The sequence below is a fragment of the Poecilia formosa genome, unplaced genomic scaffold (genome assembly GCF_000485575.1).
Source record: "Poecilia formosa unplaced genomic scaffold, Poecilia_formosa-5.1.2 Scaffold368, whole genome shotgun sequence".
Lineage (NCBI taxonomy): Eukaryota > Metazoa > Chordata > Actinopteri > Cyprinodontiformes > Poeciliidae > Poecilia > Poecilia formosa.
Genome location: NW_006800307.1, coordinates 506,535 through 525,232, shown reverse-complemented (window position 1 = coordinate 525,232; position 18,698 = coordinate 506,535). Strand labels below are relative to the sequence as shown.

Genomic DNA, 18,698 nt, shown 5'->3' with positions numbered 1-18,698 from the left:
TTTCCTTCAGAAGCACAAATATTCATAAAAATGTTCATATTTCAAACATGATCATTTTATTTATACTGCTAATAAAAACAACAGAGACAGGAAACGGCGTAAAGCCAGACAGCAGACTGAAAACTGTGATAATCTCAGTAAACCTCGGTTTCGTCTGCATAGAGAGGAAGTCTGACAGGAAACAGAACCTCAGCGAACCCATTCAGGTTCTGGATGAACTGAAAAAAAACGTCACTTCCTGTTTTACATTAAAACAGACTAACAACAGAAACACCGAAACCTCATTAAATAAGTTTAAAATCTTAAATTAAAACAGGAAATAGAAAATAATTAGTGAATGTTCTTCAGCAGCTGCATACGGAGTCAAACTCCTGGATTAGTTTTTATTCCAGCAGAAGTTCAGATTAAAGTTCAGATTAAACCTGATTACAGAACCAGCCGAAGCCCCGCCCCCCCCATCTCATTGGACGACGCACAGCTCAGTGCTGGACTGATTGTGAGTCTCGGCCGCTGTGTCGTTCCGAGTCCTGTCTCCTGAGTCCGCCTGGCCTGCAGGGGGCGCTGCGCTCTGCCGCAGCTCCATCAGCAGCTCCTTCCCGTCGCTCGCCGGCAGGTTTCCCATGAAGTACTGAGGTGCCAACTCCACCAGCCTGCAGAGACAAAACAGAAACGGTAAACTAAAAGAGTGAACAAAACAAAAACTGACCTTAAAATTAAAATCCACGTCTCTGAAACATTTAGGGTTATGTTGATGTTCTCAGATTTATTATATTTTCATGGTAAACTATCGCAGTCAGGATTTTTGCTTTAACAAAATTTAAACTAACCTGTTTCCTTTCTGGTAGAAAATGGATTGATGAGGACAAATGTAGAGATTAGACAACAGACAGTAAAAACTGACCATTACTGCTCTGGCATTAGCATGCTAATGATCAAACTAGCACGCTAACGCTGACATCTGTAGATAATTATGTTAATATTTTGGCTCATTTGTCTGACAGGACAAGTTTACAGTTTTAATCTACGTCTGTCCGTTTCTGCAGAGACACAACAGATTCAATCAGACTGGTAGAGGGGATAAAAAAATTATTATATTATTCTTATTTTGGAAAAAGTTAAATAAGAATATTAAAACACATGTTGGCCGAACAGTTGGAGGTGATTTGATCACGATGGAAAACGGAAGGAAAAAAGAGACGGATCCGTTTATAGGACAGTAAAGAGTCGAGGTTCTGTAAATCGGCGTTGGTCCGCCGGCGCTCAGAGCGGAGATCAGTTTCTATGAAGTAAAGTTATTTTTGGACGTTTAGAAACATTTAAATCTGCATTTGCTGTAGTGGCCACCTGATGGCGCTGCTGGTGATAAATCAACCCAAACTGACCTGAAGAACCTGAGTGTCTGTCTCTTTAAGAACTCATTCTGTCTCTGATTGGAGTTTTATCAATAAAGTAGCTTTGAAATGATCAATTACAGTAATCGATTTATGACGAATCGATTATTGAAAGAAAGTAGTTGATTAATCATTAACTGCAGAATACAGACTCTAAAAAGGCCATTTACTGAAAGATCAACACAGTCAGAGCCGTAAGGAAGCCAAAACTAAACGATATATAAACATTTTGCATATAATTACTGATCAGAACAATTGATTAATCATCAGATTAACAGATTAATCATCAGATTAACAGATTAATCATCAGATTAACAGATTAATCATCAGATTAACTGACAGAATAATCTCTACATTAATCTGTAGCTCCGTCTCTGTCGTGTTTCTGGGAGGAATAAAGTTGGCAGAGACTCAGACTCACATCTGGGGGTGAACCTCGGAGGCGATGCGGATGCAGTTGTCCCGGGAAACGGTGAACTCGTGGTAGAGGACCCAGCTGGGCGGACTGGGAGGACTGGGAGGTGAACTGGGAGGCGGCTGCCGGCAGCGGTAGGAGGAGAACGGGTGGAGGTGAGCGACGTGGCGATGGGTCAGCAGGAGGTAGTTACCGGACCCGTCCACATCGTGAGCCACCTGAGGAAGAGGAGGAGGTCAGGGAGGTGATGAAGGGGGCGGGGCTTCTGAAGGCTGTACTCACTTTGAGGAAGAAGCCTGAGATGAGGGCGCGTTTGATGTTGGTGCAGTTGTCCTGGCAACCGAAGGCGGGCGGGGAAACAGGAAGCTCTATCCTCTGCATGACCTCCAGAAGCTCCGCCCTGATGACCCTGGCCAGCCGTAGCGCCGCGTGGCTCAGGAAGGTGGCGCCGCACCACGCCTCGTCCTCGTTATCTGTGGGGACGACGGAGGGACGTCAGGAGACGGAGACACGGGGACAGAGGACCTGAGGGCCGGCGGCGGGACGCACGCTGCAGAAAGGCGTTGTAGACGTTGATGAGGGTCAGGTGATCGCCCTCTGGGTGCAGCAGGGGGCGCCAGGCGGAGACCGCAGCTTCCTGTCTGCTGGGGTCCGGGGACAGGAAGCAGGAAGGAGCTGGAACAGAAACAGTTCAGTCCGAGACGGACGGACGGTTCAGTCTTAGTAGTCCAGGTTCCTTCCTTCCTTCCTTCCTTCCTTCCTTCCTTCCTTCCTTCCTTCCTTCCTTCTTTCCTCCGTCTTTCCCTCCCTCCTTCCGGTTTTATTCATTTTATCCAGAGGGGGGCACACTTCTACTAAAGCGCTATTAGCTCATTTTTCATCTTAGCTTCCCTTGAGTTAATTTTAATCAGATACATTTTAAAGTGCTAATTTACTAAATACCTGGTTAGTGTGTAGCATGTAGCATTAGCTTCCCTTAATACTAAAGCACTATAGCATTAGCTTATGCTAAATACCTTGTTGGTGTAGTGATTTAGCGTTAGCATAACTGATATTTAAGACAAACTCTTCAGAGTTAGAGGTGCTAGCTGTTTCGTTAGCTGTGCTAGCTGTTTCGTTAGCGGTGCTAGCTCTTTAGTTAGCGGTGCTAGCTGTTTCGTTAGCTGTGCTAGCTGTTTCGTTAGCGGTGCTAGCTCTTTAGTTAGCGGTGCTAGCCATCTCGTTAGCTGTGCTAGCTGTTTCGTTAGCGGTGCTAGCTCTTTAGTTAGCGGTGCTAGCCATCTCGTTCCTTCTTCCCTCCCCATCCCAACACCATAGACAGCAGACTCCATCAGTCTACAGACCGACTCAGGATCTCTGCAGACCTCCATCCTGTTCTTCCCCACCTGTCAGCATGGCGGCGATGGTGAGCAGCTCCTCCACGCAGTCGTACTCGCAGGCGGCGATTAGCGCCTTAGCTAGCGGCGGCTCCAGCGGCAGCTCCGACATGATGATCCCGACCTCCGACAGATTCCCGTCGTCGTCCAGAGCAGCCAGGTAGTCCAGGTCCTCCAGGGCCTGCATGAGCGACTCAGGAGCTGCAGGGACAGAGGCATCAGAACCGGGACCAGGACCGGGACCAGGATCAGCAGGCGGTACCTGGCCGGTCCAGGAACTTGCACTGGCCCATGTCTGCGATGTCGAGCCTCTTCAGCAGCAGAACCAGGTGGCTCAGGTTCTCCTCGGTGACTCTGGGCCCGCGGGCCTCCGCCATGCCGGACTCGTACCGGGCCTGGGAGTACAGCCGCAGACACAGCCCTACACAGGGGGACACACCATCAGGAAACCTGCCCGGTCCACCAGAACCAGAACCAGTGGCCCTACCAGGCAGCCGGCTGTTGACCCGCTGGGTCCTCATGTCCGCCTGGTGCCGGCTGATGCTCCTCAGGACCTGGGAGTTGGCCCGTATCTGAGGGTTGTAAACCTGGAAGCAGCACAGAGAGAAGCGTCCGGTTCAGAACCGACCCGACCCAGATTCCAGGGTTCTCCTCCAGAACTCACCGTCTTCAGCTGCAGACCCGTGTCCACCACGTATCGGACCCCCTGCAGGGAGAACGACGCCTCTCCCAGCGTGTCGCTGAGGATCACCTTCCTCCGGACGCCGCTGGCCGCAGCGCCCTCAGACGGGTCGCCGTCCTTCGGCTCGGCGCCGGGTCCGGACTCGTAGACCCGCTGGGCCAGGCCGGCCAGTCCGGAGTGGAGCGGGAGGAACCGGAGCGAACCGAGCTGAGGACTCAGAGCCAGAGACTCCTTCTGCAGCAGAACCAGACACTCCTCCACCTCCTGCACCGAGTCAGGAAACCGGGTCAACCCAAACATTTTAGAACTTCCTTTAGATCTCCTGCAGCCTCATTACTGCCCCCGGTGGTCAGCAGAGGTAACAGCAGATGGCTAACATCCTGAGCTCCTAGCTAGCGCCACTTCCTGCTTCCTGGACAGGAAACTAACGGGTTAAACTTCAGGTCCCTTTGGGTCGCTGCTCTTTGTGTTCAAACTGCAGCAGAACAGGGTCAGTCGGACCGGTTCCTCTCTGTTTAGAGCACAAAACCAACAGAACCGGCGGATCGCTGACAGCTCTCAGGTTTCACCTTTACTGGGTCACAGCAGCTGATTTACCAGAAGAAGAAACTAATTCATGAATAATGAATGAATGTAAAATTTCATTAATATCTCGGTATGTTTTATATAATCTCCATCTCGTCTACCTGGGCGTCGGCCAGGAACACCATCATGTCTCCCTCCTCTCCTCTGCGGTGCAGGTCCAGCACCATGTGGCAGGCGGCCGACACCGGCTCCTTCCCAGAGGAAAGCTCCCGGTACATCACCTCCACCTGGTGGTGTGGGGGCCGTTCGGGGCCGTCCGGGGCCAGGTGTGGGACGGCGGGGCCCAGGAAGGCGGCGAGGCGCGGCGCCAGCGTCGGGTGGGCGAGGAGGACGACCCTGAAGCCGTCGGGTCGCTGGCGGCAGACGTCACACAGCAGGCCCAGCAGCACGTCGGTGGGAACGGTTCGCTCCTGCAGCTCGTCCAGAACCACCAGGTGGTACTGCCGCAGCAACGGGTCCGACATCATTTCCTCCAGCAGCAGGGAGTCGCTGACGAACCTGCAGGGGGGAAGAGAGAGAGGATTAACCTGATGGGATTCAAACCAACAACTTAAAGGGCCAGTACAGGGGCATTCTGTGTTTTCCAGACCAAATCTAAAAAATAAACGGAGATAAACTGATTCCTTGCTATGAACTCATTCACATTAGAAACATTTTCTCTGGTTGGTGCGGATCGTTGTTAAGCTGGACGTGACTCTGATCTGCAGTTTAAACAACCCGATTGGCTGTTTGGCAGAACAACCTGATCTCATATTATCATCAGGCTGACCGTCCTCCCGGCCTCCTCACCTGAGCAGGGTGTCAGGTGTGCAGCTGTCGTCATGTGACACCCGGTATCCGACCTCCAGGCCCAGACTCAGGTCCATCTCGTCGGCCACGCGCAGCGCCAGGCTCAGCGCCGCCTCAGGGTGCGGCTGGGAGCAGCAGACCAGGCCGTGGGAAAACTCAAAGGACAGGGCGAACTCCACGCACCACTGGGCCACCTGCAGAGAGGGGGCGCCGCTGAGCACAGAGCAGGAGCATTAAACTTCCTGCTCCTGATCAGACCTGGACAAACATCCAGGAATAAAAACGTTTTCATCCAGAAACCAAACAAACATCAGATCCTGGAGAACAGAGTCAATATTTGATCAGAGTCAATATTTGATCAGAGATCAAGCAGCGGGCGCGGTCACCATGGCAACAGACAGCAGCTCCAGACCAGCAGGCCGACCTCAGTGACCTCACACTGAGCAGCCTGGGGTCAAAGGTGAAGCTGAAAGGAGGGCAGGGCGTCTCTGGCTGAATGGAGCTTCAGGTTACAGCAGGGAGTAAGTTCAATCCTGACATCCATTAGGCTGAAGGGAGAGGCGTTACCATGGCAACCAGCAGGACGGGAGTCAGACGGTGAAACCTCTGCTGGTCTGAAAACTACAACAGGTTGAAATACAGGGAACTGAGTCACTTCTCTAAACTTTGTCATAAACTGTTTGGAAACTATAACTAATTATTCTTCATGGTTCTGATCCATAAAAAGGTCCAATCAGCAGCAACTATTCCAACTAAAACTTCCCACAATGAATCCAGGAACCAGCCGTGGGAACGCTAGCTAAAGGCTAGCTCCAACAACACTGAGCATTAGATATGCTAATGCTAAATGCTAACAAGGTATTCATCTTTCTTCTCAGTTCGGTTTCCAGGTCCTGATTGGTTCCTCGTGTCTTCATCTTAACTCAGGCTGCTTTCATCAGAAAAACACCGTTGCCATGACGATATGCATCTCTCTACAGAGCTAATGTGGCTAGCCTTCCCTCTAACCAGCAGTGTTTCCTCCTGGTTACCTGTGTGCTCTTCCCGGCTCCACTGGGCGCGCTCAGCAGCACCATGCTGTGGCTCTCCAGGTGCTCCAGGAAGCTCTGGCGCAGCCGCCACACCGGCAGCCGCCGCCGCTCCTCCAGCAGGGCGTAGTAGCGCGAGGAGAAGGGCAGGCCGTCGTACGGGTTGACCTCCAGGTCGCCCAGGCCTTCCTCCTCACCGTCATCATCATCCAGATCCCCGGACAGCAGGGACGAGACGGACAGCGAGTCCAGAGCTGAGGGGGCGGAGCCACAGGGCTGCGGCGATGACGTCATCAGTTCACGGGGGAGGAGCCTACCTGCAGAGGAGGAGAGGAGGACTGATGGAGGACAAACTGTCGTCATGGCAACATGAACCAACAGATTCATCAACACTTTCATCAGACAAGAAATTCATCCAGAACCATCCAAGTCAGAACCAATCAGAGGGGAAATCTAGTCAGAGTGGGCGTGTCTCTCTGCACTCTGGGCTCTGATTGGTCAGAAACCAGGAAGTTCTGGTCAGTCCAGTCAGAGCTGCTGGGTCAGAGGTCATGACCTTTACAGCCCTAAGGGTCATTTTACCTTCAGTTCAGATGAATAAATTCATTTAGAAACAAGAGAAACAGAAAAACCTGTTTTATTAACATCTTTTCTAAGACGTGTTCATGTTTTTAAATTAAATGATTTTACTTTTAGATTTATACGTTTCCTTCAATGGAACATTTCATTTTTTTAATAGAAATTATGTAAAAAAAACAACAATTAGTTTGCAAGTTTTTGTTAACTTCATAACAACAGAATATTCCTCCTGCTGTCAGCGTCTTTCTGTGCGTCAATATTTTGATCATTTTGAAGGAAATCTGAATATTTTATTACGTTAATTAATTATTAACCCTGACAGCAGGAAGCTGATCCCTCTGCTCTCCTGCAGGGGGCGACATGGAGCAGGACTCCATCTGAGGGTTTCCAGTCGGTCCAGAGTTCAGGCCTGCAGCTTGGATCAGAACCAGAACCAGGGCCAGAGCCAGAGCCAGAGCCAGGACCAGGACCAGGACCAGAGCCAGAACCAGAGCCAGGACCAAAACCAGGACCAGGACCAGGACCAGACCAGAACCAGGCTGGTATGTCTGGTCTGATGATTCTCTGGAGACGAACAAGTTTCCAGAAACATCTGAGCTCAGATGAACGGAGAGACTAAAGTTCTTCATCAGGTCCGGTTCTGGTCTGAGGAAATCAGTGAAACTTAGATCATCGTTAGGGAAACTCTGGGTCGCTGTGGGGAATGAAACCGGGTCACTAAACCCGTCTAAGAAAAACAGAAATGAAAACCGACAGAATCCAAACGGTGAGGGTTCTCTCTGGTTCTGCAGCCGTTTCTACAGAACCACAAAGAACCGAGTCCAGAGAATCTGCAGAATAATCCAGAAAACACAAGAATTAAATCCTGAAACTGTAGAATAAAATCCATGTTTAACTCCAGACTGGACCCAAAGGAGCTGCTGGTTCTGACAGAACTGGGTCAGAACATTTCTACATGACGTCATAACTCAGATCATCCAGTTTCATCAGGTGGTGATGCTGCGGCTGGAAGGCTCTGCAGTAGCAGTCTGTGCACCAGCCCATCTACAGAGGCCTCTGACTGAAGACTGAGTTTTCTATCTGTCCCAACAGACCAACATGTCCTCAATGACATCATCAGCTGTTAGCATCTCTGCTAATCCTCCTCCTCTGCTTTTGCTGCTCCTCTTTAAACCTCTACCTGAGTGAGACGGTTTGGGGTCGTAGTTCAATTATTTAAGGTTTTGAGATGCTAATCAGCTGCTACCAGGATACCTTGTTGCCATGGTTATGCATCATTACCGTCTGAAAGTTAAAAAGCAGAAATCCAGAGGCAACAGAAGAATAGTCTGGTTATAATGTTTTGCCTGGTTTAGAGTACCGGATTAGTGTGACGTGGATGCTTCAGGAGGTCAAAGGTCACCTGGTCTGAGTGACCAAAGGGCGGAGCCACATCACCACAGCCAGACCGTCAGGTCCAGGTGACCATCCTCCATAAATGAGAAGTTAAAATGTCCCTGCGGTCTTTGAACGCAACAGCATTTAGAGGCTTTTTAGCTTTCAGCAGTAAACAGTTAATATTCAGCCAGAAGCAGCGAGTCAGCTGACGGTCACACCAGCTCCAGTTAACCAGGAAGAACCAGGAATAACCAGAATAACCTAAAGAATAAGCAGAAGTACCCGGGTAACCTGTCCGCCCGCCCCCTACCTGCTCTGAGTCATACCGGGAGACAGGTGAGGAAACCCGGGGAGACGCTCCACCTTCAGCCCGCTGCTGCTGTCGTGTCAGTCCGCTCGGAACATACCGAACACCAGCTGGAAAAGAACCGCGACAGGAGGCAGAAAGGGCGGGCATCCGCTCCCCGAGCGTCCCTGAGGATCCTGGCCGCTCCCGGTGCTTCAGCTGACGGCTCCCAGAGACAACAACAGGCGGAGGAGGAGTCCGGCTGCTTCAGCGACCAGCCGCCATGTTGGCTCTGCGCTGCAAAAGCCCGCGATGCGTTCAGGTGTCCTCGGACACCGCAGTGACGGAACCGAAACGCACGGAGCGCTTGAAGGGACACCTCACCAACAATTATTTCAGTAAAATCAAATAAATGTTTACTCAGCAACAAAAACATTTAACTTTAGCTTTGAATAAATTATTTAAATTTTCTAGTTTTCAGGAAGAGTCGGGTCGGTTAGCTTTTCTACCACAATGATAATAAAGATTGGAAAATTGTTTTTTTGTATTTCCTCCTAAGTTTGCCTCCGACATTAAAATGTGTTGTTTGAGCATTGTAAAGTGAAAAAGACAAAAACTTAAAACAGAAATCCTGTGGAAATACTTTTTCACAGCTCTGACAGACAGACAGACAGTAGCTGACAGGGGCGTGCAAAGACATTTTGGGGGCAGGTGCTCCAGTGGAGAAAAAAGGCACCATGTGCAGCACATGGAACCGCCGGTTCACTCAGTAGTGTGAGATTTATTACAGGCACAGCATCAACACCATACATAGTGACCGGTTTCAAATCAACAGCCTTTAGCTCCCTGATGCAGGTGTTTGATGATATTCACCTGGAAAGAAACATCAGAATATTTCTAGCATGTTTAGTTTTGATCAGTTTGCTCTGATCATTAGCTGCTCATCATGCTGAGACGCCATGTTGTTAGAAACAACAGAAACAAACAGTTTGGTTTGTTTCTGTAAAGAAATGAGACGGAGTGAAACGTGTGGAGTTTATTCCAGGTTAAATAAGAATTTGAACATTTATTAAACATCCTGACATGTAAAACTGTAAAGCAGATTTATTATAAATGTATGGAAATTAATTACATGTAAAAGTTAAAATATTTCTCAATTAACAACTAAATTATTTCTAATATTTCTATAAAGTAAAAGGAATCAGAAGTGCATTAAAATGATTTTATTTTAAATCAGCTTTTGTTTCCGTTTCTTTGCTTATACAAACATGTAAATTAGTTTTAGCTCTGCATCATTTGTCCTTCACCTCCAGATCAGTTTAATTAGAGGCTGGATTCTGATCACAGGTCCAACATGAGGACGTCTTCAGGACAAAGTCCACTGAGGGACAGGAAGTCGTCCATAATCGTCTCTATGGATTGTCAGGGTAACAAACTCCTCCGTTCTTCCTGGTTCTGCTCACAAACTGGATCCAGTCCCTGAGTTGCTCCTCCCAGTCCTTGCACCAGTCTGCACTACGCTCCAGGTTCTGGTACCGGGTGGGTAACTGGTCCAAAGCCAGCACGGCCTCAGGGGGGTCAAAGGTCAGACCGGCCTTCTCCACCGCCGCCTGAAACTTCGCTGGAGACGCCGTAGCAACGTAGCATCTGCAGCCGTCAGGAGAAACAGGAGAGAGAAAAACGTTCATCTACCTGCAGCAGGCCGAACAGAACCGGACAGAACCGGGAAGAACCGGACAGAACCGGGAAGAACCGGACAGAACTCTGATCCAATAAATGTTTTTATTTCAAAGCACTTAAACTTTTATTTTAAATAAAAATGTTTTAATATTTTATTTTCATATTTTACTATATTGCAACAAAAAATAGATTAAATCAATTTTATAAATATTTTAAAAGAAGTGACAGACAGAATTAAAAGTGTGAACAGTTCAATTAAAAAATTGGAAATAAAATGTTTAAAGCAGCTTAAAGTAAAAAATTCTCGAAGTGACGTAAAATAAACGAGTGACCCAAAATGAAGTCAAAAAGAAATAAAACTGAAAAATTAATTCAGATAAAACGTTCCTTTAAAAATAATAAAATATTTAAAAACAAAATAAAATAAAACAAATAGTCAAATAAAACTGATAACTCAAAATAAAAGCGTCAGAGCGAGGAGCCCCTCCCCGACCTGTTTCTGGCGGCGCTGTGGGTTCTGTTGTAGTGGTGCCAGACGGCCACGGCCGTGTGGGGACACAGCAGGTACCGGTTCTGCTCCCAGCACCGCCTCATGGTCTCCAGGATCCCCGGGTCGCTCACGGCGCCGGTCACCAGAACCTCGGCCAGCTGGGAGAACCACAGAGGAGACGGTTACTGCCGCTGCCGGTCCGGTCCGGCCGGCCAGACTCGGGGTTCTGCAGGACCGGTACCAGTCTGCGCTGGTTCTCTGGCAGCCGGAGGCGATGGGAACGCTGGAACTCCTCCATCATGGTTTTCACGGCGGCACCGTCCCGGTCCAGCAGCAGCCAGAAGACCCGCTCCATGTTGTACGGGTCCTGAGGAACAGAACCAGAACCAAGATGGCTTCCAGGAAACAGCAACCAAACTTCAACCAGTTTAGAACCAAACTGAGAAAATCTGTTTAAATCTGTTCATTTAACATTTAATTCTCTAAAACAAAATACAACTAACCTGTTTAAAAAAATATTTAAACAATAAAATTCATAAATATTGTGAACACAGAGAAGAACTACAATAAATAAATGTAATAGAAACAGTTTTACTGTATTTTATTCCTGTTTTGCTGCCATTCTAATCTGTTTTTATCTAGAATCTTTTCTGATTTTAGCCTAAATTAAATTAGAGAAATAAAGTTAAATAAATAAATGAAATACAAAACAAATAATATGCAAAATAAATTAATGAATAAATACAATTATAGAATAATAAAAAAAACATTGTGAATGAAAATAAGAGAAATTCAACAATTGCAAAAAAATAGAAATACTTTCAAAATAAATGAAAGAAAATAAAATGATTAAAGTCAAAGATGAAACATATATGAAATAGTTAATGATAAAATATTAGAATATAATTTATTTGTTTCAGGTTAAAAGAAAAGTTTCTGCTCAGCCTGATTATCTGAGCCTGTAAAGAACCCAGTTGGTTCTGGTTCTGGTTCTGAGCTGTCTACCTGAATGTCTATGGCCGGGGCCAGAGTCTGGGTGACGCTGGGCGCCATGGAGAAATCGCCGCTGGTTACCGTCCGATGCACGATGTCGTTAGCGTTCACCATAGCAACCAGCTTCAGCGGCAGACCCATCCGGACGGCGATGAAGGCAGCTGGGAGGAAAAACTACAAACATGGAGGAACGGCTGCAGCTGGGAGGAAAAACTACAAACATGGAGGACCGGCTGCAGCTGGGAGGAAAAACTACAAACATGGAGGAAAGGCTGCAGCTCCAGGAGGAAAAACAGATTTTAACTGACAATAAAACCATTTAAATGATTCAAAACGATGAACTACTGAACTCAGCTTCAGCTTGACTTACCCTCATGACATCACAACATTGTGCTGGTGACCCAGTTACTACTGACATGGAGTTTCTAACAGTTTGACAGAGTTAGCTACAGACCCAGAAGTTAACTGGACTAAAGACATTAATCCAGGCCCAAAACTACAGGAAACTGATCAATAAATAAAACATGAAATTATCTCAGCAGGAGGTTCTGTTGGTTCTGACACCTTGAACCCACCTGCGATGTTTCCGGCTCCTCCAGTCGGAACCACCACCTCCAGCTCCGGCAGCGGCCCGGGCTCCAGTCCAGGCTCCGCCCCCAGCCCAGGCTCCGCCCCCAGGCCGCTCAGCTCCAGGTAGGCGTAGAAGAAGTGCGCCACCTGGATCATGACTCTGGACCAGTTGACGGAGTTGAGGCTCATCAGGCTGTGGGTCCGGACCAGGTTCTGGTCGGCGAACAGGCGGCGGAGGGGCTGGTCGATGTCATCGGAGCTGCCGTCAGCTACAACAGAACCGGGCCGGGTCAGACGGTACCAGGACAGAACCAGACAGTCAGACGGTACCAGGACAGAACCAGACGGTACCAGGACAGAACCGGGCCGGGTCGGAGGGCGGCCCTACCTGCGAACACGTGGACGTTGTCCTCCAGGCAGGACGTCATGTGTTTCTCCTGGACCGCCGTGATCCGACCCCGAGGGAAAACCACCAGAACATCCAGACCCGGCAGAGACCGGGCGCTGCGGACGGCAGAACCACCGGTGTCTCCTGAAGTTCCTGAGAGGAGAACCGGGTCAGAGGTCACGATCATCAGAACCAGGTCAGAGGTCATGATCACAGAATCGGGTCAGAGGTCAGGGATGTTTCTTACCAACCAGGACGACGGCTCGGCTGCCGTCTCTCCGCAGGAAGTAGTTCAGGAAGTGGACGGTGCAGCTCATGGCCAGATCTTTGAACGCCAAAGTTTCTCCATGGAAAAGTTCCAGAACCGACAAACCGTCCTTCAGCCGGGCGATCCGGACCGAGTCGGGAACCGAGAACCCAGAGAGAGCTTCAGCTACGAGGGCTGCAGGCAGAAGGAACCGATTCATTCATCCTGACCGAACCAGTTCAGTTCAGTTCAGTTCAGTTCAGTTTCCTCTTCAACTCGTTTCTCTTCTTGTTCCTTTGGTCTCAACAAACTGATGGAAAATCTACAAAACTCTTCAGGAATAGAAAACTTTACATGTTTATCTTTGAGGAAACATCAAACTGAACTTTGAAGTTTGTAGAAGATTCCAGATAAAAACAGATTTAAACCACAGAATCATCCAGCAGGGGGCGCCGTTACACAGAAACATGTAATAAAGTAAATTTGCTGTTAAAAACGTGATAAAATGTTAAACATGTTGGACTTTTATTAGGGACTCATTTAACTAAATGATGTTTTCTGTTCATGTTTCACACATTTTTGTCCAAAATATTCAGAAAACACAGAACATGTGATAAAATTATTGATTATTGCAACTTCTGGTAAATAAATCTCTATTTTTAGTGAAGCTTTTCTCTCCTCAGTCACATCAGTATCTTTATGTGATTTTGTGGTTTTATCACAAAATCACATAATTATTTGGTTAAAACCTGGAACAGAATTTAATTATGAAATGTTTTAATAACATATTGAACAAACACAAGTTTATATTTTTCCCAAGTAATAAAGTGGAATTATTATAATTTGAAAGCAAAAACATGATATTTTCAGAGGTAGAGCTGAGAAACCATAACAGAAAATAAAAATGCAATTTGAAGAGGAATCTGAAGCTAAAGTATTGATCCAATACTGATACAGAGAGTGTATTAATATCAATATTTTGGATGGATGTGTGCAAAATCTAGCAACTGCAAAATTAATTTAACATTCAGCTGTTGGTGCTGCTGGTTTGGTGCTGCTGGTTTGGTGCTGCTGTGTTGGTGCAGCTGGTTTGGTGCAGCTGGTTTGGTGCTGCTGGTTTGGTGCTGCTGGTTTGGTGCTGCTGGTTTGGTGCTGCTGGTTTGGTGCTGCTGGTTTGGTGCTGCTCACCCTCCAGGTCGTCTCTGGGGATCAGCTCCTCTGGGATGAACAGGGCTGCGACCTCCAGAACCACCCTCTGGTACCTCAGGCCCTTCCAGCTCCGCAGCGTCTCTGGACTCACTGCAGGCAGCGTCTCCGGCATGAACATCCCTCCATCCGGAGCGAATCCGGAGAACAGAACCTCCCTGAAGTCCCGGTTCTGGACCCCGCCGCGGGTGCTGCAGTACCACATCCTGTAGAACCGGGTTCAGAACCTCATTAATGAGTCTGCAGCAGTTTTACCTCATTACAGGAAGAGAACCGGCCAATCAGAACCTGCTTTAAAACTTCGGGTTCTGTTGGACAAACAAGTGGCACCACTGCAGAATACAGGAGAAAAACTGTTAAATTTATACATGTTTATGTTTTAAACTGACTTTTCAAAGCTTCAGTGTTTTTGTCCCAGAGTTTTAAAAAGCAGCAGCAAAGGAGCCGAACTAGAGGTTCAGGAAATATGAAAACACAAAACATCATTTGATAAAGTTCCTTCTGAATCAGGAATCCTCATCTGGAAAAGATGAAACTGCATGAAAGGTGACAGATCTCAGAGATTTTAATTCCCAACTGAAAGAAAAACCAACATCATCCCTGATGGTTGTTATGGACAATTAGTTTCTCTTATTTATACAAACTGAGGTTTGGAAAATGAACCTGTGACTAAAAACCTTTGGTCCAAACAGCTGATCAGTTTTGATCAGGTTACCAATTATATTAATTAGAAATGAATTAAACTCACAGCTGCTGATAAACATTATTTACAACATTTAGGAGAAATTTCAGTTATTTCATTTTCAACACAAATTTTGTTTACTTTTCAACCAGCAGGAATCAATAACTCAATAATCAATAACTCAATAATCAATAACTCAATAATCAAAAACTGAATAATCAATAACTCAATAATCAATAACTCAATAATCAAAAACTGAATAATCAATAACTCAATAATCAATAACACAGTAATCAATAACTCAATAATCAATAACTCAATAATCAATAACTGAATAATCAATAACTCCCACATTCATTTTTTATTGTCCTCTGAAAGGGACAAAACCATTATGATGCCAATAATCAATAATTAAATGTTTATGTGTCGGATCGTCTTTGTTTCAGGATCAACAGGAGAATCAGAGGAAGCAGAACCGGTTCTGAACGAAAAGGTCCAAAATAACAAACTGGAGCTCAGGACCCACCTGTTCATTTAACCCGACCAACAGAACCTCCTGCTCAGTCCAACAGAACCTCCTCCTCAGTCCAACAGAACCCGTCTCCAGGTGGATCTCAGGTTTAGCCCGACGACAAGCTGAGCAGAACCTTTGAGACGGTAAAAGTTGGACTTTGATCGGTTCAGACTGAACTAACCGGACCAGGAGAAACAAATAAGTTCCTGGTTAAACTCAGAAACTTTAAGATCTGGTGGTTCTGTTGGGTCCAGATCCAGTTGAATCATCTGGAGTTTTTCCATATTTATAGTTTGAGGCATCGTTCTCCAGCCTACATCTGATTTATTAAAATAGAAACAATGCACCAAGATGGCTGATGCTTTTATTTTGAAGTAGTTCATGAGTTTATCCGCCTGCAGTCATGATCGATTATTTGATCCGTCTGTGGTTCTGAAATATATATTTTTAAGTTTATCTGATGGGACAGACACACATCGACAAGGACAAACTGAATAAAACATCCATGTTAGCATCGTGGTGCAGCAGCAACAGCTCATTCACAGCACCTGTCCCTAGATGGGCTTTTAAAAATAACTCCAAAGATTGAAGTGATAATCATTTAAAATAGCACAACATGATGTAAACAAACAGAAAAATGTAAAACATCAAAATGGGTACAGGTCTGTTTTTAACATAACCAGAGTTCTGTTTGATTTGTGAACATATTAAAACTGGTTACAGACTTTAAGTGAACAGGAAGTGAGTCAAACTGCAGATCCTCTCAGACGGAGCATTTGAGCAACTCTGGTTCTTCAGAGGGAACCTTACAGCTTCCATCCAAGCTGCTCTGGACATGAGGAGAAGTGAAGGACTCGAGATTCAGGAGTTTAATCAGTTACATAACAAACTGTTAATCTACTACCAGATCTAACTGCAACATTTTTAATCTGTTTTTGCTCTTTATGGGTTTCCACTGTGTGAGTTTGGCTTTTGTTTCTTGTGAGTCTCTTGTCCTGTCAGTCCCTGATTTTTCCCAGGTGTCCCTCGTTTCCCGTGTGTATTTAATGTCACCTGTTGTCTCCGTCTCTTGTCGGATCCTTGTCAGGTCTTGTCTAGTGTTAGTCGTCTGCCGCCACAGTTGAACTGTAAGTCCTGTGTCGGCTCTCGGAGCATCTTCTCCTGATCAGTCGCTACCAGTGTTAGCTTGATCTCCGCTCGCTGTGCTGCCTGTTTGGTTGGACTGTTGAGCTGCATCCATCATTAAATCGTCATCATTTCAACCTGGGTCTCATCAGCATCTTCCTCTCCACCGCATATCATGACATTTACCTTATAAAATATACCCTGAACATGGCAACTGATAACTGTTATATTAAAATAAAACGGTTTAATATTTGAATAACTAGTCATATTAAATATTTATGGTTGTATTTTCTTCATAACTCTCTACATCAGTGGTCCCCAAACTACGGCCCGCGGACCAGATCCGGCCCGCCTCCACATTTGGTTCGGCCACCTGAACAATACCAGAGAGCATTTAGATTTTTTTTCATATACCGTATTTTCTGGACTATAAGCCGCTACTTTTTTCCTAAGCTTTCAACCATGCAGCTTACAGCCCAGTGCGGCTTATATGTGGATTTTTCTTCAACCACCAGGGGGCTCTTTAGCAGGAAGTGAATTATTGGAAGTCAAAATTGGAAATAAAAGAAGAAAGTGCTCATTAAAACTGAACTGGGTTTTAATAGGGAATTGAAATTTGAGAATGTTGNACGAAAAGGTCCAAAATAACAAACTGGAGCTCAGGACCCACCTGTTCATTTAACCCGACCAACAGAACCTCCTGCTCAGTCCAACAGAACCTCCTCCTCAGTCCAACAGAACCCGTCTCCAGGTGGATCTCAGGTTTAGCCCGACGACAAGCTGAGCAGAACCTTTGAGACGGTAAAAGTTGGACTTTGATCGGTTCAGACTGAACTAACCGGACCAGGAGAAACAAATAAGTTCCTGGTTAAACTCAGAAACTTTAAGATCTGGTGGTTCTGTTGGGTCCAGATCCAGTTGAATCTTCTGGAGTTTTTCCATATTTATAGTTTGAGGCATCGTTCTCCAGCCTACATCTGAATTTATTAAAATAGAAACAATGCACCAAGATGGTTGATGCTTTTATTTTGAAGTAGTTCATGAGTTTATCCACCTGCAGTCATGATCGATTATTTGATCCATCTGTGGTTCTGAAATATTAACGTGGACATGAGGAGAAGTGAAGGATTCAAGTTTCAGGAAGGAAAATTAATTCAGGATCAGGAGTTAAATCAGTTATTACATAATAAACAGATAATCTACTGTAGATCTATGACTAACTGCAACATTTTTAATCTGTTTATGATCTTTACATTATAAAATAAACCCTGAACATGGCCGCTGATAAATGTTATATATTAAAATAAACGGTTTATTATTTAAATAATCATATTATGGTTGTGTTTTCTTCATAACTCTACATATTCAGCTCAGTGAAACAGCAGACATGAATCCCGCTGGTTGATCCGGCTGCAGCCAGCAGGACCCAGACTGGATCAGAACGACAGAAACTATCCAGACTGGGTCAGGTTACCGAACCAGAACCGAACATAGTTCTGTTAATTAGTTCGGTAAGAACTTAGTAGTAGAACTCCGAACTTTAACGGGTCTGGTCTGCATGTTTTGGTTCGCTTACCTCAGTCTGTCAGCGGTCCACTCCTTCACATTCAGCCGGCGGACGACCTGGCTAAAAGTCCAAACAGGCGGCAGGAGAGGAGTTAATATCATGAGATGTTGTGAACTAAGATTCAGACATATGGCTGAAGTTTGCTGCTGGACCAAGTGGATCATCCTGTTTAACAGGATGCCTGAAACGGATCCTGTACCTGAAACGCCTGAAACGGAGAACTAACCCCACCAACACGGTGCACCGCTTTCCACGCTGGCTTGTAAATGGTGCAGAGCGTTCGTGACCACGTGGTGTAAACGCGTCTTTCTATTGGCTGAAAAAGCAAACAACAAATAAAAGAACTGGCCAAATAAAATTAATTTCTAAGTATTGACATAGTAGATGCTTCGGCAAAGCTAAAGCTGTATGAGGGCCGCACTGGGATAACTCGGGGAATTTCAAACTGTCTGACTTCTGCTTCAAAAAACTCCAGGCCGCTTCTTTGTTGTTGCAATCAGATTTATTCCACTTTGATTGTCTTCCTTCAGATTTTACAGATTGACATCGACTGACCAGGCCAAACATCCAATAGTGCCAACAGTAAACTGAATTAAACACGGTCAACAGAAATTATGACCACCCCGGCTCTCCCGCTTCCTATGGTTCCATTCATACCTTTAGTGACAGCCACGCCCACCTCGCCACGCCCACCACCCAGGTGTCAACGCCGTGTGCTCCTGTCACCT

At 46.2% G+C, this 18,698-nt stretch overlaps 2 protein-coding genes and 1 long non-coding RNA gene across 4 annotated transcripts; 1 reads left to right on the top strand and 2 right to left on the bottom strand.

The window, feature by feature from the left end:
* Window positions 1-33: 33 nt before the first annotated feature.
* On the bottom strand, window positions 34-9,051 carry dqx1 (DEAQ box RNA-dependent ATPase 1). 2 transcript variants are annotated; one of them, XM_007575054.2, is made up of 12 exons: window positions 8,533-9,051; window positions 6,270-6,583; window positions 5,239-5,432; window positions 4,551-4,947; window positions 3,847-4,128; window positions 3,670-3,769; window positions 3,445-3,603; window positions 3,192-3,383; window positions 2,356-2,481; window positions 2,089-2,279; window positions 1,813-2,024; window positions 34-650 (listed from the first exon to the last, which is right to left on the bottom strand). In XM_007575054.2, the coding sequence occupies exons 2-12, from the start codon at window positions 6,558-6,560 to the stop codon at window positions 461-463; spliced, it is 2,334 nt and encodes a 777-aa protein (XP_007575116.1). In that variant the 5' UTR covers window positions 6,561-6,583; window positions 8,533-9,051; the 3' UTR covers window positions 34-460. The 2 variants fall into 2 exon arrangements, with proteins under 2 accessions (XP_007575116.1, XP_007575117.1); XM_007575055.2 differs by having other exon boundaries at window positions 8,549-9,051.
* Window positions 9,052-9,529: 478 nt separating this feature from the next.
* Window positions 9,530-18,141, bottom strand: thnsl2 (threonine synthase-like 2). Its single transcript, XM_016662303.1, has 9 exons — window positions 17,980-18,141; window positions 14,065-14,288; window positions 12,877-13,071; window positions 12,630-12,782; window positions 12,247-12,510; window positions 11,684-11,832; window positions 10,920-11,045; window positions 10,682-10,836; window positions 9,530-10,155 (listed from the first exon to the last, which is right to left on the bottom strand). The coding sequence occupies exons 1-9, from the start codon at window positions 18,132-18,134 to the stop codon at window positions 9,921-9,923; spliced, it is 1,656 nt and encodes a 551-aa protein (XP_016517789.1). The 5' UTR covers window positions 18,135-18,141; the 3' UTR covers window positions 9,530-9,920.
* On the top strand, window positions 13,030-17,723 carry LOC107833345 (uncharacterized). Its single transcript, XR_001659067.1, has 3 exons — window positions 13,030-13,113; window positions 15,211-15,371; window positions 17,112-17,723. It is a non-coding gene; the product is annotated as an uncharacterized LOC107833345 (long non-coding RNA).
* Window positions 18,142-18,698: the final 557 nt, after the last annotated feature.